At 44.7% G+C, this 23,556-nt stretch overlaps 1 protein-coding gene across 28 annotated transcripts in view; it reads right to left on the reverse strand.

Annotated features, from left to right (window-relative positions):
- Nucleotides 1–23,556, reverse strand: part of ABLIM1 (actin binding LIM protein 1) — a 302,559-nt gene that overhangs the window by 188,943 nt on the left and 90,060 nt on the right. For 24 of the 28 annotated variants that reach the window (XM_045439052.1, XM_045439045.1, XM_045439044.1 and 21 more), the window contains exon 1: nt 1,442–3,706. The exons of the other annotated variants lie outside the window; for them this stretch is intronic. In XM_045439052.1, coding sequence (XP_045295008.1) covers nt 1,442–1,685 — 244 coding nt within the window. In that variant the 5' untranslated portion in view covers nt 1,686–3,706. Of the gene's footprint in view, nt 1–1,441; nt 3,707–23,556 lie in introns of those variants that run through there. 28 annotated transcript variants of the gene reach the window in all.

Here is a 23,556-nt window from a genome sequence, read left to right on the forward strand (position 1 = left end):
AAGGCTAAACATGGTTATCACGGGACCCACGCGTCTCCCTCCTGTCTATACACCCAAGAGAAATGAAAACATACATCCACACAAAAACTTGTACATGAGTGTTCATAGCGGCATTATTCACAAAAGCCAAAATGGTGGAAACCACCCAGATGTCCATCAACTGATGAATGGATAAACCAAATGTGGCTTAACCGTGCAGTGCAATAATATTTAGCCACCACTATTGGCACAAAGCAGTGATATACGACACAACATGGATGGGTCTTGAAAACATGCTGAGTGAAAGAAGCCAGGCACAAAAGACCACATGTCATATGATTCCACTCATACGAAATGTCCAGAATAGGGAAATCTATAGAGACAGAAAGTAGATTACTGGTTGCCTAAGCCTAAGGGTGCGGTTGGAGACGGGAAGGTGGTGGGATAATACCGAAAGGTCCAGCGTTTCTTTCTGAGACAACACAAATATTCCAAAATTCACCGTGACGATGGTGGCACGTGTCAGTGTATATCGGTGAATATACTAAAATCGTGTATACTTCAAATGGGGGAAATTGCATGGTGTATGAATTATATCTCAGAAAAGCTGTTAAAAATTAATTGTGAAAAGCAAAATAAAACACCCCAATATAGGTTGACTCACCTACCTGACCTCGCCTTAATCCAACGCTGCCTTCCTCTTAGCTGTCCAAGAATCACCAGGTATGTATTTGACTTTCTGGCTCCTTTGGCTCATGTCCCCGTGTTGGCAGGGACCGTGTCTAATAGCCTTTGCCTCCCCTACTGATTCTAGCCTGATTTTGACCAGGAGCGAGCAACTAGGTACCATGTTCATCAATCACACATTCCAAGTGTGCCAAGTCCCTGGTGCGGAAACTCTTGCCCACAGGCTACGTCTGCTCCATCCCTGGAGGTGGACGAGTGGCCCCGTTCTAACGTGCTTCCCTGAAAAGAAGCCTCCACGCGTTCTCCAAACATTACAGATCTTTGTTTCTAAACCTTGCACAAGAGGAGCACACCCTGGGCGGTCACACAACTGCGATCTCGCCTTCACGTAGGTCATTCTTGCCCATGGCCGATTGGCTGCCTCGGATGTATCCTTCCGATCCACGCCTTAACATAGGACAGAACAGCGTGCGTGGATAGAGAGCTTTCCTTTTCCTCACGCTTCCCGTTATAGACGAATGTGAGTACCAAGTTTGGAAAGAGACACCCTGGTTACTGAGATCATAAAATCATAGACAAAAATATCCTCAGAACTTAGCTCTGCAGCTGTACTTTTGTCACATTCTCCTTTCCTCCCACCCTCACCCCATCAATTATATACAAGGGATAGTGTCTCTTTTGAGGAACACAGTACCGAACGGCTCTACGCAGTACTTCCTTACGGAAGCCGACCATGAAACACAAAGCTGTTAGCAGAGTGGGCTCCTTCACTTACCGGGAGGATCCAAGTTGCTAATCAAGTGCTCCAGCGTGCAGTAGGCCTCGGGGTGCAGGTACAACAAGTGAGTGATGGTGGCACGCCTGTGCGCAGGCTGGGGGGTGCTGGTGACACGCACATCCTCGACAACCCGCGTCCTTCTGCACGAGCCCGTGGTGCTGGCTCTCTCGGAGGAGGACAGGCCGCTCTTCTCAGAGCTGCACAGTTTCCCCAGACACTTTAGACCGAGGAAGGAGGGCATCTTGGCACGGATTACAAATGAGAGAATGAGGGGCGCCTGGGTGGCTCAGTCGGTTGAGCGGCCGACTTCGGCTCAGGTCACGATCCCACGGTTCGTGGGTTCGAGCCCCGCGTCCGGCTCTGTGCCGACGGCTCAGAGCCTGGAGCCTGCTTCCGATTCTGTGTCTCCCTCTCTCTCTGCCCCTCCCCCGCTCATGCTCTGAAATAAATAAGCTCTCTCTCTCTCAGAAATAAATAAACATAAACAAAATTTAAAAAAGAAAAAAGAAAAAGAAAATGGACACCAGGAGCCCAAGAAGCTGTGCTTCCCCTTCAACTCTTCTGGCTCCTTCTTGTTTTGTCTCGTTTTGTTTTTCAAACCTCACTGCCCGGTAAGGAAGATTAGGGGAGATGGATTTAAGTGATTACCCTCGAGAGCTTAGGGCTGATCAGGTATAAAAACAGTCGCCACCGGGAACTCGAACCTAGGTCAGTCCGCGACGTGAATGCATATTCAAAAACCAGGGCAAAATGCAGAGCGAGAGAAAGGACAGTTGCAATATCTAGAAGAATTCACCTGTAACTATTCCTAGTATAGTAATATCACCTGGCATTACTGTGCCATTACCACAGGTACTGTGAACAGGTCTAAGCATCTATGCACCTCTTGTATGTAATCTAAAAATGCACGGCAGAAAAAACTCAGAAAATAATTCCAGATTCTTCAGTCTTTCAGATCTCACGGAAGAGAGACCTCAAGGGAGATCTTCACGTTCAACTAGCAGCAAATCTAGCTCCAGGCCATAGAAAACAATCCTTTCCATTGTCTTCTTTTTTTTTTTTTTTTTTTTTTTTTTTTTTTTTTTTTAATTTTGAGAATGAGAGAGAGAAAGAGAGAGAGAGACAAAGGGAGGGAAAGAATCTTAAGCAGCCTCCACACTCAGTCAGTGTGGAGCCTGACACAGGGCTCGATCCCACGACCCTGGGATCATGACCTGAGCTCAACCGACTTAGCCACCCCGGTGCCCCACAATCCTTTCCATCTGCTACAGTGCCATGAAAATCTTTTTGCCTTGTTCCATTAATGCAACGCTAATAATATGCTTAATGTTGCTTCTTTGGTGGCCTGCTGTTGCCGAATCTCTAGCTGAATTACATGATGGAGGCAGAATTACCATGGAGGTAGCTGTGTGTTTTCACAAAGTGACAAGCTAGCTGGACTCTCACTCAACTGGGGTGCTGATATATAAGGGCGACCCTAGTAAGGAGCATTTGCCCTCTGACATCCACTCGGGAATATTAAGCGCAATGAATGACAGTCTTAAACCCCGCACATCAGAGTGTCATTGGGCCACTGTGTTCTAATACCATTTTCTTTTCATTAAAACCCTTACACGCTCTAAACAGAACAGAATTATAGAGCTGGAAAGGCCTTCAGAGATGATCTAGTCCAGTGCTTCTCAAATGTCATGGTGCCTAAGAATCTTCTGTTGAGCTTTTGAAAAACAAACTCTGGAGCACTAGCCCAAGACCTGGGAATGAGATGCTGTAGGGGTGAGGCCCGGGAACTCGATTCCTCAAAGTTCCCCAGACTAGGACCAGCATTCAGGAAACACTGATCTACTTCAGCCCTTTGACTTTAAAATGAGGAACGTAAGTCTCAGAGATGCTAAGTGACTTGCCCACACAACACAGCCAGCCCATGGTGGATCTCGGTCTCCTGACTCCCAGGTTATGATCGTTCCTACCAGGCATCATGTCCTTCCACAAAAGCTATAGATAGATGAAGCACAGAAAGGGCACTGGTTTTTGATCTTTAATGCAAGATTTGGCAACAGAACTCAAGAACCAGAGAATCCAAATTTGCTTAGAATGACTCTAGCCCAATGGAAGGCACAGTAGGAAGGGAGGGGTAGACTCAATCCCAGAGGTCTTCCAGATTAGGACGGAGTTGGGAGGGTGGAAATACGGGAACTGTCTATGATCGCAGTCACATAGTGAAATTTCTGTTTTCAAATTTGGGGAATGAAGCCCTAGACCAACACTGCCCCCCAGAAAATAAATCCTTCCAAGGTCTCCCTCTAAAAACAGTTTACAGAGCAGGTAAAATCGTCTGTAGGTGTTCTGTTTCTTGCTTGTCTATTTCCAAATCCTTAGGATATACAATGTAAGATATTTTAGCAATGTTTCCCTAAGTGTGGTTACTCAATTTGTTTAAAACACAGGTGTCTGATGCCCATCCCAGACCTAGGTTCTTCTAGAATGTTTCTCTAATAAACATCATAGAGTGGGAACCTCTGCCCTATACCATTAATTGCTTCTTCCTATGGTTAGTTTCCTATAGCCCTGCTCTTTGCAAACTGAGAATCCAAGCAGCTCTATCTGTTTAGGTATGTTCACATGGCTTGTTTGTGGTGTGTGTGTGTGTGTGTGTGTGTGTGTGTGTGTGTGTTTATAGAGAGAGTCTGGATGTAGCCACTTTAAACACAGGCTCTAGTATATATTAACAATGTACCAACATAGACTTTGGACTGATACGATGATTGCTTTCTTCAAATCCAGCGTCTTCCTGACCAGGCTAACGTGTGACCATGGAATACTTATTCCACGGCAAAGCTGTTGTGCCTTCTTGGTCCCTAAACTTGTCAAGCACTGCCCCCTAAAACAAATTCTATAATATGGCCTCTACCTCAACACCTATCTGTTGTATCAGCAGAACATATTTCAGGCCCCCCCTACAGTTCAAGAAGCAACTGTGTTCCAATAGATTATATGGAGGAAAGCATTGAGTTCTTCTTCAATGAAAGGACTATATGTAAGAAGCTTGATCTATTTTACGAATCTTAGATCAGGGTGGAAAGTGAGCCATATGTGGCTGATGAAAATAACAGAGGCTTGTTTGCTTTTAAATGTTTATTTATTTATTTTGAGAAAGAGAGAAAGCACAAGTGGGGGAGGGGCAGAGAGAGAGAGAGAGAGAGAGAGAGAGAGGATCCCAAGCAGGCTCTGCACTGTCAGCACAAAGCCCGATGCAGGGTTCAATCCCAGGAACCATGATATCATGACCTGAGCCTAAACCAAGAGTCAGATGCTTAACTGACTAAGCCACCCAGGCGCCCCAAGGTTTGTTTGTGTTTAAAGATAGTCTGACTACGTGTAGATGACAGGGTGGCTCCTTTCTCGGGTGGTGGAGAAGGTAAAGCTCAGATGATGGGTGGTTGGGACTCAGAGTCAGCACTGACATTGGACACTCACGAACTAATTTCCACTCACCAGGATGTCCGGAGCTCTTAATCTAACCTCATTTACATAGTTCAGGGTAAATGACCAATAGAGGCCAAGTCTCCTGTTTTTTTTTTTTTAAACAAAGACCTACACATTTTTTTTAATTAAAGTATAGTTGACATACAATATTATGTTAGTTTCAGGAGTACAACATGGTGATTCAATATTTACATATATGATGAAGGAATCACAATAAATCTAGCTAACATCCATCACCATGCACAGTGGTTGCGATATTAACTATATTCCCTATGCTGTACATTGTATCCTGTCTCTTATAACTGGAAGCTCGTACCTTTTAATCCTTCCCCCCCATGTTACCCAGCCCCCTGCCCCGCTCCCCTCAGCCAAGCCTCCAAACTTAAAGATATGCTGGCAGGGGTATCTGCCTGATGGCAATGCCTTCAGCCATGAGAGCACAGTATGGAGAAGATCCCTGAAGAAACATCAGTGGGATGATCCCTTTCTTCCACTGCTGCGTGAATATCAGCCTCTTGCCACAGCCCATGGAAAATTACAGTCAGAGCATTTACGAAGAGGTGCAGTGCGTTTGGGGACAGTTGCTATGGTTGTACGACAAAGTATCACAGGGCGTTACACGGCAAAGCTAGTGTTAATTACAAACGCTTAACATTCGCCCAAGATTTGGGTGGCCTGCATGTCTCATTGGGTGGGACGTTTCTTTTTTTTTTTCTTTTTTTTAATTTTTTTTTAACATTTATTTATTTTTGAGACAGAGAGAGACAGAGCATGAACGGGGGAGGGGCAGGGAGAGAGGGAGACACAGAATCGGAAGCAGGCTCCAGGCTCTGAGCCATCAGCCCAGAGCCCGATGCGGGGCTCGAACTCACGGACCGCGAGATCGGGACCTGGCTGAAGTCGGACGCTCAACCGACTGAGCCACCCAGGCGCCCCGGGTGGGACGTCTCTAATTCCTCTGGTAACAGTTCCACGGCACCTGCACAAGCCCTACTTCTCAGATAAACTATGAAAAGAAACCATCAGTGGGCAAATTCTCCCAGTGGCTTCGCCCCACACCGAGAGGCCCTGAGCTGTCTGCGTGCTACCGTTGCTCAACCACGAGGCGGACCCCAACCCCAGAGCCAGGCGTTTTGAGGCCACACAGTGTTCAGGGGACGGATGCCTTCATTACTGCTCTTAATGCGCCAGTCACAGGTCAATTCCCGCAGCCATGCTTTTCACAAATGAACCCTGACCTTCCTTTTGCTCTGTTATGGTTTAGGTCTTTCCCACACACCCCCCCCCCCCACTGCTCCCAGACAAATGCCTACCTCTCCCTTGAAAATATCTGCTGAGATCCACCTGCTTCTTGCTAAGAAAGACATTTTTTTTTTTTCAACGTTTATTTATTTTTGGGACAGAGAGAGACAGAGCATGAACGGGGGAGGGGCAGAGAGAGAGGGAGACACAGAATCGGAAACAGGCTCCAGGCTCTGAGCCATCAGCCCAGAGCCCGACGCGGGGCTCGAACTCACGGACCGCGAGATCGTGACCTGGCTGAAGTCGGACGCTTAACCGACTGCACCACCCAGGCGCCCCGAAAGACAATTTTTTAAGAGAGGAAAATCACCACCTTGTAGTGTGACTATTTAGGGGATTTCGTTCTCTAAAGGAATGGTCTGAATTGGCAGCCTGTGGCTTCATCAGTGGTAAGAGGGTCCCTTGCTTTTCAGTTTTTTGTTTTGCTTTTCATCAGAAACGAGCAAACAAAAGAGCCCAGCAAGCACACTGAAAACACCTGCAGTAGCTCCCAACAATCAGGATGATCTTTGCTGCTGGACGGAACAGAAGAAGCGGAGAAACAGCTTTACAAGTGGGAAAGGTCCGCCGAGGGGGCACAGTGGGACCTCGAGATACGCCTCGACCCACCTCTCCCTGCTACCGGCCAGCCTCAAGTTTCGTCCTTCTCTTCATCTGCATTGTCAGCCCTGGGCATCTCTTGTGCGAAGCCCACTGTTGAAGGGGTCTTACCCTTTCCTCCAAAGCAGGCTGTGATTTTCTGAGCACACTGGCCCAGGCTCCCGCCTGGGGAGGGCTCCTCTGGAAGGCCTGCTTCTTCCCTCACTCTGCAAGTGGCTGCCTCTCTTCCCGGAATGCCACCCGCCCAGGACCTGCTCAGAACAGAACCAGCAGCCCAGCCCCCTCTCCCATATCATCTCCATTAATAATTCAAATACTACACAAAATCTGCTGAGCATTCAGGATGGAGAGCACTGAGGCACTCTCAGGACTGAAGCATAATTAATTGAACAGACAGCAAGCCTCTCAGATCACTCTCTGACAATACCCCCCCACAGGCAAGATTTCCAAATGGCAATGAGAGCCAGGCTTGGAGGGCCTTCAAGGAAGAAGCCGCAGACGGGGATCAGCTCTGGGAGGGTCACACGCATCCCGGAGCTCAAGGCCCGTATGTTAGACCGGGCTGCCCCATGAATCTGTTCCATAGGGTCAGAGCACCAAATTTCTGACCACTGTGGAATTGATTACACCCTGCACTGTCATATGGTTATCTGTAGCCTGTTATTTCCTGCTAAGCTTCTAGAGGGCAGGAGTCTTGTCTTGTCACCCTGCATCCGACCTGTATGCCCCACACACTAGGTGTTCAAAGCCTTGTAAAGAGAATTTGACCATTCTCGGTAAGAACTCTGAGTGAAACGTGAATATCCAATACTTGGGTCGAAGGCAAGTATCAAAGACAAAACACACTTCGGTCATTATTAACTGCTTAAATAGGGGAGGACAATAAAAACATTTTATACTGATTGGCCTAAGAACTCCTATTCCTACACAGGCAGGATGTGATTACCTTCCCGCAGATCACAGCTTATCAAAGTGCCACTGAACTGGAAGGCAGTAAGTGACGGGCACAAGCCCGGGAGGCCCAAGCCAGCTGTGGCCACAAGAAGCTGTCCCAGTGGTTGGTTATTAGGAGACAAGCTGTCCTTGCTGGTGGGATAAATAGATGAACGTGGACCCAGAAGCCCCAGCGTCAGCGTTTCTTGGGACCTCCTCTGCCGGAGGTGCTGGCCCCGGAGCAGGTGCACGGAGCCTGCCTGATCCTGCTTCCCCCTCCACGGCCCTCCCAGAGGAAAATGCAGAGGGGACCGTTTCCAGTGACACAGTTTGAGGTATTTATAATTCATCTATCTCAACACAGAATAGCTCCAGCTCACCCTGGCAAACCTCATGTTCACTGTCAGTTTACTAGAAAACGTCAACCATCTCCCAATAATCTATTTCCTGACTATGCTGCAATCAGGGCCTCTTGCTCCCCAGGGCCTTTTCTTGCAATCATTCACCTCTGGACCTAAACTTGGACTTCAAAGAGGAACTGCTTGTAGTTTATGGTCATAAGAAATATGCAAGACAGATAAGGAAGAGAATAGGAGACCTGATTAAAATCAGTGCCAGGTTTTTCTCCATCCATCGCGTAAAGGAGCTATCTTCATTCTACAAATACTTACTCAGCACCTACAAAATGACAGGTCAGGCGTTAGCTGCCTTAATGGTGAATAAGACCGGGGCACTCAAAGAGCACATAAATTAGTGGGCGATTCAGGAGATACAGGCCCAACTGTAATGCAACATAGTAAACACAACCACAGTGTAGAGTTAATAGCAATAAAAAATAGGGGCGCCTGGGTGGCGCAGTCGGTTAAGCGTCCGACTTCAGCCAGGCCACGATCTCGTGGTCCGTGAGTTCGAGCCCTGCGTCGGGCTCTGGGCTGATGGCTCGGAGCCTGGAGCCTGTTTCCGATTCTGTGTCTCCCTCTCTCTCTGCCCCTCCCCCGGTCATGCTCTGTCTCTCTCTGTCCCAAAAATAAATAAACGTTGAAAAAAAATTTTTTTTTTTTAAAATAGCAATAGTTCGGGGTTGGCTTAGAGATTTTCGGATATGGTGAGTGGTGCCTCTTAATTTTGTGTCTTAAAGAAAACGTGTTTCAGAAAGACAAGTGGTTTGTCTTTCACATCTTTTTTTTTTTTTTTTTTTATTGTTTGTTTATTTTTGAGAGAGAGAGAGAGCGTGCTAGCAGGGGACGGGCAGAGAGAGAAGGAGACACAGAATCCAAAGCAGGCTCCAGGCTCTGAGCTGTCAGCACAGAGCCCCACACAGAGCTCGAACTCACAAACCCTGAGCTCGTGACCTGAGCCGAAGTCGAGCGTTTAACTGACTGAGCCACCAGGCGCCCCTTGTGTTTCACATCTTACATGGACCATTTTTATGTATTTCAATTACATTCCCAGCAGCAGCACACAAAACGCGTTTCCCTTGGGGAGTCTGCAGGGGGGGTATGTGTCCAAGGTGTTCCTTCAACCACACTCTCAATGCCATGCTCTGACATTATAAAAACGCATGGGAGGGAAAGACTGAGTCAGCCTAGTACGGGTGGGATTATGGAAAATATGAAGTTCGATCTGAACCTTGAAGAAAAAACTTATTAAGAAAATAAGTGGATTGGGGGAAGGCAGAAAAGAACAATTCAAAGAGAGGATGCTCTTGAAGAAAGCTTTATTCAGATCACAACTGACGATGGGAAGGAAGCTCAGGAAACTGGGAAGGTCTTAGAAGGAAGAACCTATCCATCCACATATGAACAACTCTATTGAGAGAAATGACATGGCGTTACCTTTGAGCGAGCACCAAAAAAAAAAAAAAAAAAAAAAAAGCCTCCCAACAACCTGCTCACTGCCATTCTCTCTTTAGAATGTCAGAACTCTGGGAAACCCTGGCACACATCCACAGATGCATTTCACCCTGATTCATTATCAACTGCGTCTCTCAGTACTTGTTTTTGTCCAGGTACATTATCACCATGAATGTGTTAATCACAGCAGCAGTCCTGACAGATGTAGGGTGGAGCTCGCCACACGAAGCCCCCACATCTCAGACTGAGAAATTGAGACCCGGGGGTTACTGCTCCCTTTCAAACTAAACCCGCCGTGATGGGCATTGAGGAGGGCGCTTGTTGGGATGAGCACTGGGTGTTGTATGTAAGCCAATTTGACAATAAATTATATTAAAAAGAAAGAAAGAAAGAAAGAAAGAAAGAAAGAAAGAAAGAAAGAAAGAAAGAAAGAAAGAAAGAAAGAAAGAAAGAAAGAAAGAAAGAAAGAAAGAAAAAAAGATACTAAACCCACTGTCAGAATCAGATGTTTGCAGAGTAGCTACATTCCCCAAAGGCAAATCCGAGACCTTAATATGAATAAAGGATGCCTCTGGCTATTTGGAATTTCAGGATTTAGAACGCAGTGTTTTAAGTGTGGCTCCAGACAGACAACTACTTTTCTAACAAAGGGGAATTTGCGCTTCTCGTCTCCATAGTGTGACCAGCTCTGGTGACTTTCGACCCCACCCTCGATCTGGAAGGGATGATTTCACTGGATACAAAATTGGGAGTTTCTGATGTGAAAGATGCTTTCAGGAAGAATCATCATCCAGGCGTCATTTTATATTTTATATATTGTTTGCCAAAACAGGCAATGGCTAAAAGATAACTTATCACGATATAGAAAGAAAATTGTGTGTGTGTACACACACATATATATGTATATAATCTTTTTAACATTTTTAAATGTGTATGTCTCTGAATGTACACAACATTAATATAGTCAAGTGTATTATTTATCAGTAAATAATATACATAAATATGTGGGTTTTTTTTTTTTTTAATTTTTTTTTATGTTTATTTATTTTTGAGATAGACAGAGACAGAGCATGAACGGGGGAGGGGCAGAGAGAGAGGGAGACACAGAATCGGAAACAGGCTCCAGGCTCCGAGCCATCAGCCCAGAGCCTGATGCAGGGCTCGAACTCCCAGACCGCGAGATCGTGACCTGGCTGAAGTCGGACGCTTAACCGACTGCGCCACCCAGGCGCCCGGGGGGTTTTCTTTTTTAATGCTAGGGATGCAATCAAGAGACTTTGGAGACCAGGTATTATTCTATCAAAATAAATTGTAAGGAAACTTACAAGAATTCGACTAACCAGAGGTTAAGTACGAAATAGTGGATGAATCAAAAATACATGAAAAAGGGGCGCCTGGGTGGCTCAATTGGTTGTGCGGCCGACTATAGCTCAGGTCATGATCTCATGGATTGTGAGTTCGAGCCCCACATCGGGCTCTGTGCTGACCACCCAGAGCCTGGAGCCTGCTTCCGATTCTGTGTCTCCCTCTCTCTCTGCCCCTCCCCTGCTGGCTCTCTCTGCCTCAAAAATATTAAACATTAGAATTTTTTTTAAAAAATACGTGAAGAAGGAGCGCCTGGGTGGCTTGTTAAGCGTCTGACTTTGGCTCAGGTCATGATCTTGTGGTTTGTGAGTTCGAGCCGCACACTGGGCTCTCTGCTGTCAGTGGGGAGCCCACTTTGGATCCTCTTCCGTCCCTATCTCCCTCTGCCCCTCCCCCACTCTCTCTCTCTCTCTCAAAGAAATAAGCATTTTTTTTTTTTTTTAAATACATAAAGAAGAACAACAACGTGGTGGGTAAACGCCTGGGCTCTGGAGTGAGAAAACCTCATTTAGCTCCTGACTTCGCTGCTTACTGCTGGGCAACCTCAGGTGAGTGTTTCACTTATTACCTTGATTACCTTGTCTGTAAAATGGATGTAATAATAGTATCTCCCTTTTGTATCTACTAAAGCCCTTAGCACTTCCTAGTACATAGGAGGGACTCTATACATATGAGGGCAAAGGCTGCAAATTCAAAGACTTGTGGGGCTAAAAATAGAAATTAAAACAACGACTGAGGCTGTAGGCTGGTTCTGAGATACTTGAGTGGTAGGATATGTGTAAAGTAGGTCCCCTACTCAGATCTAGGCAATCATTGCTATTTTGGGAATGCAGCCCAAGAATTGCCAGCTGTTCAGATTTTTATGTGAAATCTCCCCAAATTTCAAACATTTGCAACTAAGTTTAAAAAAACAAACCAAAACCTGTCTACATCCATCTCCACGTCCCCCCACACACAAAGAAAGAAAAGAAAACATGCTTACAGGCCTACCGTGGCCTGTGGGCTACCGATCTGGAACGTGCATGTAAGTTATGGATACCGTAAACCCTCCCACCCACCAAGCTTAGCCCAACAGCTGTGATTTATTTCAGGTACTGGAGGAAGGCAGTGGGGTGCAAAGTTTTGAGAAATATTGGAAATTTTCACAGAAGAGATTCATACCTTCTCGCTTGTAAAATCAGATTTTAATTACGACATCTCTGCTGTGAACCACTCATAAGGGTCCACGTACTCCCCAACAGCTAAGAATATGATCCTAGCTGGACTTTCAGAGCAAAGTTTATCTATCGCACTTTCTTCCTTGCCACCAATACAAGAACATGTCCCTTCTCCATGATATTATTTTGTTTATCTCCACATTATATAGCCCTTTCTCTTTCATCACTAGTAGGATACTAGTATACATATTAATTTTTTGTTTCTTTTATAAAATTAAGGTCTAACTCACACACAGTGAAAAGCATAGATCTTAGGTATACAAGTCAATGAGGTTTCCCAAATGCATTCACCCTTGTAACCCACATCTCTGTCAAGATACAGAATACTTTCGTCACTCTGGAAAGTTCCTTTTGCTCCTTCCCAGTTACGCCCACCTCCACACCAGAGACAACCACCGTTCTGATTTCTAACACCATTTCTGCAGTTCTTAGAACTTCATAAACATAGATTATCCAGTTTGTACCCCTTTGAACCTCTAGCTGCTTCTGCTCAGCACGTGTTTGAAATTCATCCATGTTTCCCTGTGACATTTTACCTCTAATATTTCCCTTGATGCAAAAACCATAGCTTCTCTCCAGGATGCCATAAATCATAATCTGGTGTTATTACCCCATGGTAAACACCCATTCCATGAACTTTTGGAACTGCTGACAAATGCAACACCTACTTTTGGCATCCCAAAGCATACTGGTATCGATACCATGTCACTGTTTGGGGCGGGCCATGACTTGGGAGGGCTGCCTGGATGGGCAGTATTTGGGGATAGGAAGACTTCAGACTGTGCCAAATTAGAAGGGGCAGCTCTTGGGGGAGGAAGAGCTGTCTGTCTCTGGAAATATTGAGTCTAAAAGGAAGGTGGAAGTGGGGAAGGAGTCAGTGATGTGTCAGCACGTGGGAGAAGGAAGACGAGGGATAGCACCAGGCTCAGGTTGAGATGGGAAGAGAGACAGATGAGCTTTGACAACCATGGGGCAAGTGGGTTAAGACAAAGTTACTAGTAGCTAAGGAACACAAGATAGCTCTAACAACTTCCCACAAATATAGAGTACCCAATGGAGCCATCCCTTTCTTGCGTGGATTCCTACCCCCAGTCACACTGAGGATGGGCAGTGTTTATTTACAGGAGTTGACTCCAGTGGACAGATGGCCACAATACAAAGATATGGATACTTACAAAGGAGGAAATAAATCTGAGACAGAAGGGGTTTGGTTAGAGCTCCAAAGAATAGAGCCTGAGTGACTGGAAAAAAAAAATAGAGCTGTTGAGACAAGAAACACAGGAAAGAGACTGAATTTTGTTGACGATGAACTAAGTTCAGATATAATAATGAGCTCGAGATGTCACCAGAATATTTCTGGAGTAGTCTCCCGCAGGAAATAGGACTGCTCCTCTGAGTCTCAGGGGAAAGGTCGAAGCTGGGGCTGTGTCTTTGGCAATGTCCATCAAAGTGAAGACTGGAGCCATAGGAATAGATGAAAGAGAGGGGGGGAATATCACTGGACCATGAACTTCTTGAAGGCAAAGGTAGCCTTCCATCTCTGTGTCTGCTTCTGCGGAGATGCTTCACAAATATTTATGAACATTGGACCTGAAGATGAATCTTCATGGAGGTTATCTGGGAAAAATATTAGAATTGCCCATCTAGACTCGAGTTACTCAAATTGACCCTCTGTGCAGAAACGCTTGACCTTCTCAGCTCATCGCATTAACAAAATGATCCAACTCAGCAGCACTTCCTAGCCTTCTAATTAAAGACACATGCATTTTATTGATTAAAATTTCCAGTAACATAGCATAATGCTATTACTTATCTTGCCAAGAAAAGGAGAAAAGCAGTTTAAAAAAAAAAACCCACTCAGAGAAGGCTTCAGTTCATCCTTCAACTCATCACAGATCATTTGAAAACGTAGTAATTAAACTCACCTAAGAGGATATAGGTTTGCAGAGAACAGATGAGGAAAAATACTGGATTCTAAAAAATAGTACCCTTCCCACAATTCACTTCGTAATTATAAATGTGCACCCGTCAGTGAAGCTGTGCCTGGGAAAATCCGAATGTAGCATAAACCGTGATCTGTATAATGGCGATTCGATCAGCATTTATTGAACATCTCTTTGTGCACAGCCCTGCAATAGGTATAAAATGGAAAAACAAAGTGTTTTGCTTTTCATTTTCTGGTGGACACCAAAGTCCTCTATAAAGGCTTCCAATATAGGAGCTCTCAAGACAGAGCAAACAAAAATAGCCTGCACCAGGATGAAGTGGGTGGTGAATATCTTCAACAGGACAGATGGATCATTTGGAGCTCCGTGTGTGTCTCTGTATGTGTGTGAGTGTGTGTGTGCGTTTCCGTGGGTCTTTTATTTATTGATTTTTTTTCAGGAGGAGAGAATGGCTTGGCACAATTTTTAAACTCACATTGGCATATGGAGAAGCAGAGTGGGGGGTGTGGGGAAGGAGCCTCAAAATAGAGAACAGAGCAAATGGTAATGCCTAAGGATGTAAAAGGATAGAAAAAGAGCTTTTTAAGAATATGAATTACAAATGGTCTAAAAGATCATCACGTTAGAGTTGTAGAAAAAGCAATTACATACTTGAAGGCCCACAGAGTCCACCAAGTGGATAGAAACAAAGTCAGACCAGGCTGAAAGAAACATCACACAAGGTTAACTGACCAACCACCATCCCTGATTTCAACCATACCCCTCCCTCAAAGCTGTTCCTCCTCTGTGGGCTTACTCCATGGCGAAGCCCTCTGTAACTCCACGACCCTATGAATTCACCCATCTCTGAATTGTTCATTCACCCCTAAAATTGCAAACTTCATTTATAATTGAGGGACAAGTTATGTCAAATATCTTCTTTAAAAAAAATTTTTTTTTAATGTTTATTATTGAGAGAGAGAGAGACAGCATGAGTAGGGGAGGTCCTGGAGGGGGGCCAGTAACGGGGGGACAGAGGATCCGAAGCAGGCTACGTGCTGTATGTCAAATATCTTCCCAGCTGTAGTTCCTTCCGTTTCATTTTCTGCTATTGAAGTAATATAATTCATTAGACAAAGTTTGAGAAACACTGAAAACTATAAAGAAATGGAACTAACATGAACCCACCATCCAGAAACCACTGTTAATACGTCGGTATATTTTCTTTCGGTGTTTTCCCATTAATTTTTTACGTAGTTCAAATCACATTACATGTGCAACTTATAACTATTATCAAAAATGTCTCCCATGTCATTCAAACCTTTTGCGATCATTTCCAATGTTAAATTTTTCATTGGAATACTTCTTATGGTAACATTCATTAACTCTCAAGTACACAGCTCGGTGAATTTTTACATGTGTTCAACCATGTAACTACCGCCCAGATCAACATCTAGAACATTCCTAACACCCCGGAAGGTCCTTTGTGCCTCGAAAATATGCATTGTAATGCTGCCATACTCCCTCCAGGTAACCACTATTATCATACGAGATCCGTTTTGCTTGCATTTGAACCTCAAGATAATTCACACAGTGTGTACCCTTCCATGTAGCCTTTTGTTCAGCATAATACCTGCTCATTCATCCATGTGTATCAACAGTTCTTCCCCCCGGGTAATCTTCCAACCAAATAGTACACCATAACCACAACTAATTTATCCATTCTCCTGTTTGGGGATGTTTGGGTTTTTCCAGTTTGGGGCTATTATGAATATTACTGGACGTGTCCATTTGTGGACATTCATGCTCATTTCTCTTGAGGATACACCTAGGGTATGGTCGGTGTGGATTAGCTTTTGAAGGTATTGGCAAACGCTTTGCCAAAGTGATTGCTTCAGTGCGTACTCCCATCAACATTGCAGGAGAATTCCAGTTGTCCCAGACCCTCGCCAAGACTTAGTGCTATCAGTCCTTCTAATTTTAGCCATTCTGGTAGATGAATAATGGTACCTCATTGGGGCTTTAACTTACATTTTGAAGACTCACAATGGTGAGACTTTTTCCATATGCTTATCAGCCATTTTGGATATCCTCTTTTGTGAAGTATATGCCTTTAAAAAATTTTTTTTAAATGTTTATTTTTTGAGAGACAGAGCACGAGCAGGGGAGGAGCAGAGAGAGGGGGAGACACAGAATCGGAAGCAGGCTCTAGGCTCTGAGCTGGCCTCACACAGCTCGACATGGGGCTCAAACTCACAAACCATGAGATCATGACCTGAGCCGAAATCAGACACTTAACTGACTGAGCTAGCTAGGTGCCCCTGACATATATGCCTTTGTAAAGTATGGATTATCTGCTTTTTCTTTACTGATTTGTAGGAGTTCCTTATATACATCAGATACGAGTACTCTTTCAGGTAAACCTAATGCAACTACTTTCTCCTAGATGGTGGCTTGCCTATTCATTTTCTTCCTGATGGCTTTTGATGAACAGTTCCTAATTTTAAGAAAATTCAATGAAACAACTTTTGCCTTGTATGGCTAGTCCTTGCTTTTGGTTCTTAAAAAAAAAAGAAAGCAGCCTTAAGTGATGGTTACAAAGATATCCCATGTTTTATCCCAGAAGTTGTTTTAGTTTTTGTGTTCTATCTCAAACGAATTTTTACAAATGGCGTGAGATAGGGATCAAGGTTCATTTTCCCCCCACATGAATACCCAGTGGGCTCCAGCACCATTTATTGAATCGCAGTGGCCCCTTCGTTGTAAATCAAATGCCCATGTGCGTTGGGGACTATTTCTAGAATCCATTCTCTCCCATTTTCAAAGATCTTTCCACCAACATCACAATGCCTCTCAATTAACTTTTAATCACTTTCAAAATTAAAAAATAAAAAATAAAAAAAAAACCAAAACGTTACCACATTAACTTGTACAACCACCCTTCAACAGCTGGTCATTGCACAATGCAATCCAAAGCTCTTACTGTGGCATGCACTATGAAGTGACCCTGCCTTCATCTCTTCATCCTTTCTCACCGTGCTACGCTCACGGAGGTTATCTTTCAGTTCTTTGAACGAGCCACACTTGGTTTCTACATCAGAGACCTCACACACGCTCTTCCCTCTTCCAGGCAATCTGTATGGTTCCCACCACCGCCATGCTCACTCCTATTTATCAGTTAGGCCTCAGCTTAAATGCCACCTCCTCTGTGAGGCCTTCCAGGGTGCCCCATCTACAATTGTTTTTCAATGTTTATTTATTTTTGAGAGAGACAGAGTGTGAGGGGGGGAGGAGCAGAGAGAGAGACAGAGAGGGAGACACAGGATCTGAAACAGGCTCCAGGCCCTGAGCTGTCCGTACAGAGGCCGACCTGGGGCTCGAACTCATGAACCACGAGATCGTGACCTGAGCTGAAGTTAGGCGCTTAACCGACTGAGCCACCCGGGTGCCCCCAGGGTGTCCCAATCTAAGTTAAAATCTCCTATTTAAAAAAAATTTTTTTAATGTTTATTTTGGGGGGGGAGGAGCAGAGAGAGAGAGAGGGAGACACAGGATCTGAAACAGGCTCCAGGCTCTGAGCTGTCAGCACAGAGCCTGACGTGGGGCTAGAGCTCAAGACCAGTGAGATCGTGACCTAGGCTGAAGTCAGATGCCCAACTGACTGAGCCACCCAGGCATCCCAATTAAATTCTATTATACTATATATTTTCCTGCAAAGGTCACCACTAGAGTAGGGACCACATCTATTGTATCTCCAGTTACCTAGCCACTGTAGTCTACAGCAGGTGTTCAACAGTTATTTAAGTCTATTTTTATTTTCATTAAAGATGAAATCCCTAGGGTTGTTTTTTAAAATTTATTGAAAAACAGGCCTTGTGGACAAAAGTTCCCACAAATGTATTCAGAGGAAAAAAAATTTAAAGGTGAAGCAGCTTAGCTGGTTAGCAGATGTTGGTTTAGGAGGGGCATTCTATATGCCCCTTTGGCCTAAAAAGTAAGTTGAATAGTTACCATTTAAAATGTACACTGTAGCTATGAAAATCTTATACTCCTAGCCATTTCATATTTAGGGATTTGAGAGTTAATGAGAGAATAAACTTTACAATTAAACTTGGGTTCAAGGTCTGGGTCTGCCACTCACCGTGGTGTCGGACAAGATATTTCTGGAAGCGACAGTTTCCTCGTCTATAAAATGGGGATAATACTAGTGTGTCCATCCCAGAGTTGTTGAGACAATTAAATGAGATGATACGATATATAACCACTTGGCAATGCATGTGCCACACAAGAGGCACTCAAAACATTTTAGCTATCTTAATCCTCGTTACTCTAAACGTGAATATGGGTGTGAATGGTGCAGAAAAGCAACAAACAGAAAACTTTAAGGCCAGAAATTTATTAAAATGCTCTGACGATCATAAAGAGACTAAAACCAAATATTCCTTCTTCATAAAGACAGAACATCTGCAAGTTTATTGGAAGGCTGGATCCTAGGAAGTTTCTTGGCATATCCTTGCCCTAATCCTTCTTGTAGCCTCTCTGTGGCTCTCCTGCTCTCTGAACACACAGCTCCCTCCACGGATCTCACATGATGGCGGCGAATCCTTTTTATCTGCTTGGTGATAACCAGAGGTCCCCTGTGTCCCAGGGGGACCTAGGTATCCACAGTCATTGGAGAGCTGTCATCATTGGGTCGATGGCCCCATGTTGGTGCCACCCAGGCTGAAACCCACAGTGTCATAAAATAATACTGTGTGACAGCCACTTTTGTGCACATTTATTTACATACATTAGCTCTGGAATGCTTACCACGACATTATGCATTAAGTAAAGGTTTTCGCTTCCTGGGGCTGCCTTAAGAAAGTAGCACAAATTGAATTGCTTAAATGACAGAAATGTATTGTCTCACACTTCTGGAGGCTACAAGTCTGAGCTCAAGGTGTCAGCAGGGCTGGTTTCTTCTGAGAGCTGAGAGGGAGAATCTGTACCCAGCCTGGCCCTTGGTTCGGGTGGCCTCAGGTGTCCCTTGGCTTGTAAATGGCTTTCTCCTCCCTGAGGCTTCACATTGTTTAACCTCACTGTCTGTCTCTGTGTCCACATTTCTCATTTTTAGAAGGTCATCACACTGAATTAGGGCCCACCCTAATGACCTCATCTGATCTTGACTATCTACAAAGACCCTACAGCCAAATAGGGTTACATTCCCGGGTGGTAGGGGTTAGAACTCAACATCTTTTTTTTTTTTTTTTTTTAAGGTTTATCTTTGACAGAGAGAGCATGAGCCGGGGAGGGGCAGACAGAGAGGGAGACAGAATCTGAAGCAGGCTCCAGGATCCGAGCTGTCAGCACAGAGCCCGACGCGAGGCTTGAACGCATGAACTGCGAGATCATCACCCGAGCCAAAGTCAGATGCTTAGCTGACTGAGCCACCGAGGCACCCCGAGAACTCAAAAACTTTTATAGGGTGACAATTCAACGCATAACACTAGGAAAGTGGCTGACGTAGCGGAAAGAGAACTCCCCAAGAAGAAAAACATGTATATAAATGTGTCTTACATAAAGATGTAAGATAATAATCAGTAACAGAGTAGACCTTCATGATTGCGTTACCCTGGAAAATGGTGTTTTTCCAAGAAACTCACAGGATTTCAAATTATTGTGCCCTCGAAACCTCCCGAGGTATTTCTTTTCAATTTTATCACCAACTTCAGGTATAAAGACTAGGAATGGAAAATTCTAAATCCTTTTTAAGGTGCAGTTTTATTTCAATCATCTGTATGTAAAATCAGGAGAGAGTTTATTTACCTGGGAAAAATCCCTCTTATTTCTGAAGGAGACCGGTTGCATCCCCCTGGGACCCACGGGCATGTCTGACATGCTGTGGTTCACTTGTCTACAGCTACTGCTGTCCTGTGAGCACCACAAAGGTTGGGGGGGCGCTTAAGCTTTTTCCTTGTGATGACTCCACGTCCTAGGACAGTGACTGCCATGAAGCGAGGGCTCAAAAATAAGTACACAATGACTGAAATTGAACAATACGGTCCAGTCCCTGTCTTCCTTGTATATTTTGACATCTTCCACGGGGAAAGAAAAACCAAGAAGCACCCAAGAAAAATATGAAGCTTTGGGAAACACTTAACGGAATTAAGACTCTTATCCAGGGGGCATTTCTTCTTCCCACCTTTCCAAAAGCTACACTCCAAGTTTCTGTATCTGGATTTAATGAGCGGAAACCTACCCAAGTACAGGCTACTGACAAGCTGAATGTAAATGAATAAACAGGTATTGAAGATTTTGAGAGAGGAAAAAAAAAAAAGCACAAAACAAAACACAAAACCCTTTATTTCCCACAATATTCTGAGATTTTTTTCTATCTTCAAATACGGGAGAAAACATGAATATTGCTAAGTAAATGCTAAGTGAAATACAACCGTGGTGGGAAAATGCCCACTTGATTCCTGCATATTCTTAACAGTTAAAAATAAATCATCTCTATTAATCCCCTTAGTTGCCTTCTACAAATCTAGGTCACATCGGTCAAATAAAATTTTCAAAATGGCATAAAGCCAAATCATTTTAATTAGGTATTCCTGTTACTTTCTTTCTAAACCTTTCCCCCCTCATTCTCCAGCTAAAACAAAAACATTAACGTTCTTGGTAAGCGTGTTTTCAAACCGGCTTTTAAAAGCAGAAATGATTTGTCACAAGCGGTAACACTGTTGAAAAGTGTGGCCTTTTCACTCCGACTGGACCACATTAACCTGTTGGAAAATTTATCTATGGAATGACCAGACAGGTTTTACTGGCTTCTGTAAAGCATATCTTGCTAAGTTAAATTAATCTTTACGGCCTTTAAAATAGTTGTTCCTGGGGCGCCTGGGTGGCTCAGTAGGTTGAGCGTCCGACTTCAGCTCAGGTCATGATCTCACAGTTCGTGAGTTTGAGCCCCGCATCGGGCTCTGTGCCGACAGCTCAGAGCCTGGAGCCTGCTTCACATTCTGTGTCTCCCTCTCTCTCTGCCCCTCCCCTGCTCATGCTCTGCCTCTCTCTGTCTCAAAAATAAATAAACATTAAAAAAAATTTAAATAAAATAGTTGTTCCTTTTTCAAAAAGCCTTCCCCTAGCTGACGTTTTCTCATTTCCTTCATTATTCTAGGCCAACAGGCTATAAAGCTAACGCCTGCAGTCTGTTTTTGCAAATAGTTTTTTTTTTTATTTTTAAAAAAAAAAAATTTTTTTTTTTCAACGTTTATTTATTTTTGGGACAGAGAGAGACAGAGCATGAATGGGGGAGGCGCAGAGAGAGAGGGACACAGAATCGGAAACAGGCTCCAGGCTCTGAGCCATCAGCCCAGAGCCCGATGCGGGGCTCGAACTCACGGACCGCGAGATCGTGACCTGGCTGAAGTCGGACGCTTAACCGACTGCGCCACCCAGGCGCCCCTGTTTTTGCAAATAGTTTTACTGGAACACAATTGTGTCCATTCATTTCGGTGTCTTCCGTGGTGTAATCACAGTCGGGGAGTTGCGACGAAGGCTAAAATAGTTTCTACCTTGTCGTTTCCAAAGAGTTTTCTTAGCCTGGCCACACAAGATGCCCAAACTTCTATGTCTTAGCTTTTTGCTCAACAAACATCTTATTCATTGGCTTCATCTGTAGATCCTTTCCTCAAGTATGGTAGGTAAGGTCTCTGGGGGCTAAAATTATCTTTCTTTTCTTAGAGGTCAAAAATAAAGGCACTGTCAGGGTAACTGGGTGTCATAGCGCTCGTTTGTACCAATGCCACCGCTACGGCATCGAAGGTATGACATTGCATTAGTGACTCCGATGCATCCCTCCTTGTGGCCAAGTCTTTTGCCACGTCGGTTTCCGACGCCCGCTCACTTTGAGACTGGGCTCGCCCACGTGACTTGCTGGGGCCTGAAGAGGAAGGAGAATGTGCCCCCTCGCCAGTTCTGAACTTAGGCCGTAAGACATCATGCGTGTCTGTGCCTGCTCTCTTGTCCTTCTCCGTCACTGAGATGCGGACATGACTGGGATAACCTGCTGATCCCAAGAGGAGGGGGAGGGACGCACGGAGCGGAGCCAGCTCCAAACGTGCAAGTCAGCCAAACTGCCCACTAATTCCACCGAGAGCAGCTGGTCCTCGGCCTGCAGGCTCGCGCGCGCGAAACATAACCGACGATCGTTGCTTTAAGTTTCTGAATTTTGGGATGCTTCTGAAACAGCAATCTGTAACCGATAGCAGTTTACCCTGTCTGAAAATCCTTGCTGCTACCACTGACGTTTCCTTGGAATCTTAAAGGCAAAAATGAGAAAGTTGCAATTTTCTTGGTGACCTGGTTTTTATGTGACTCTACTGTTAAAGGTAGGATACATCAATGTCTCTTGCCAGCCCAATAACCAAAGATCAATAACCAGCCAATAAGATTTGGTGAGCTCCCACCACGTGCTCAGTTCCGAGATTTCTGAAAGACATAAAAATCAGTTTCTCGTATCCATGACCTTACGATTCTGCTGTAGGAAAGACCATTAAATGTGAGGTAGTTAGAGCATCAGCCAGGAACTGAGTGCCCCAATCTACGCCATCTACATGGCTCAACATGGTGCTTTGATCATGTGCTTATCTCTGCATCTTCACGAAGCCCCAAAAAGAACAAGAGAGGAGGAACTGCAGACGAGATCTCAACGCAGTTCTGGACGCTAGAAACCGAATGAATGATAAATGAGAAGACGGGGAGGCTGTCGCTTAAGCTGAGGGGAGTGATGTCAACTAGGGGCAAACCAGGAAGGGCCTGGATTGGGGGCACCAGACAACCGCTGAAGGCAGGGATGAAGGATAAGACGGAGCAGACTTGACCGTCTTTGTGGGAAGGAGTTGAGCCCCCATTTCCCCTCCTCACCTTCCTTCTGCCTGGAGACTAATCCTCACAGGCGCCAGCCGGAGAGGACGTGAGATAATGCGACGGGCAGGAAAGTCCTTTTCCCTGCGTGTGCAAATGGGGTAAGAGAGAGGGGGCTACCTATTTGAACTCTTTTTCACTATTTCGCCTGGTACTTAAATCCATCTCTCTAAATAAGATGTCTGCATGGCCGTCTCGATATTGTTTTTTCGTTGTCGACATTATCCGTCGATTTACTACAAACGCAAGGTTAGGATTAACTCTTCTCTACTCTTAACGATTGACAACGTCTGAAACACAAAGGCAGGAAATGGCACCCCCAACTTTTAAAAACCACAGTGAGTCCTGTGTCCAAAGAAACTACTGAAATCGATACACAAAAAGCTGAACTTAGGAACAGGGAGGGATGCGTCATCCCAGGAAGTCAGGCCAGAAACACGCTGGAATCCTTGGTTTTCATTCCTCTGTCTTCCGTTCATGGGAGAAGACACTATTTCATTTTTAAAACTAGGAGCATGAATTACTTTGAT

The sequence above is a fragment of the Leopardus geoffroyi genome, chromosome D2 (assembly GCF_018350155.1).
Source record: "Leopardus geoffroyi isolate Oge1 chromosome D2, O.geoffroyi_Oge1_pat1.0, whole genome shotgun sequence".
NCBI lineage: Eukaryota > Metazoa > Chordata > Mammalia > Carnivora > Felidae > Leopardus > Leopardus geoffroyi.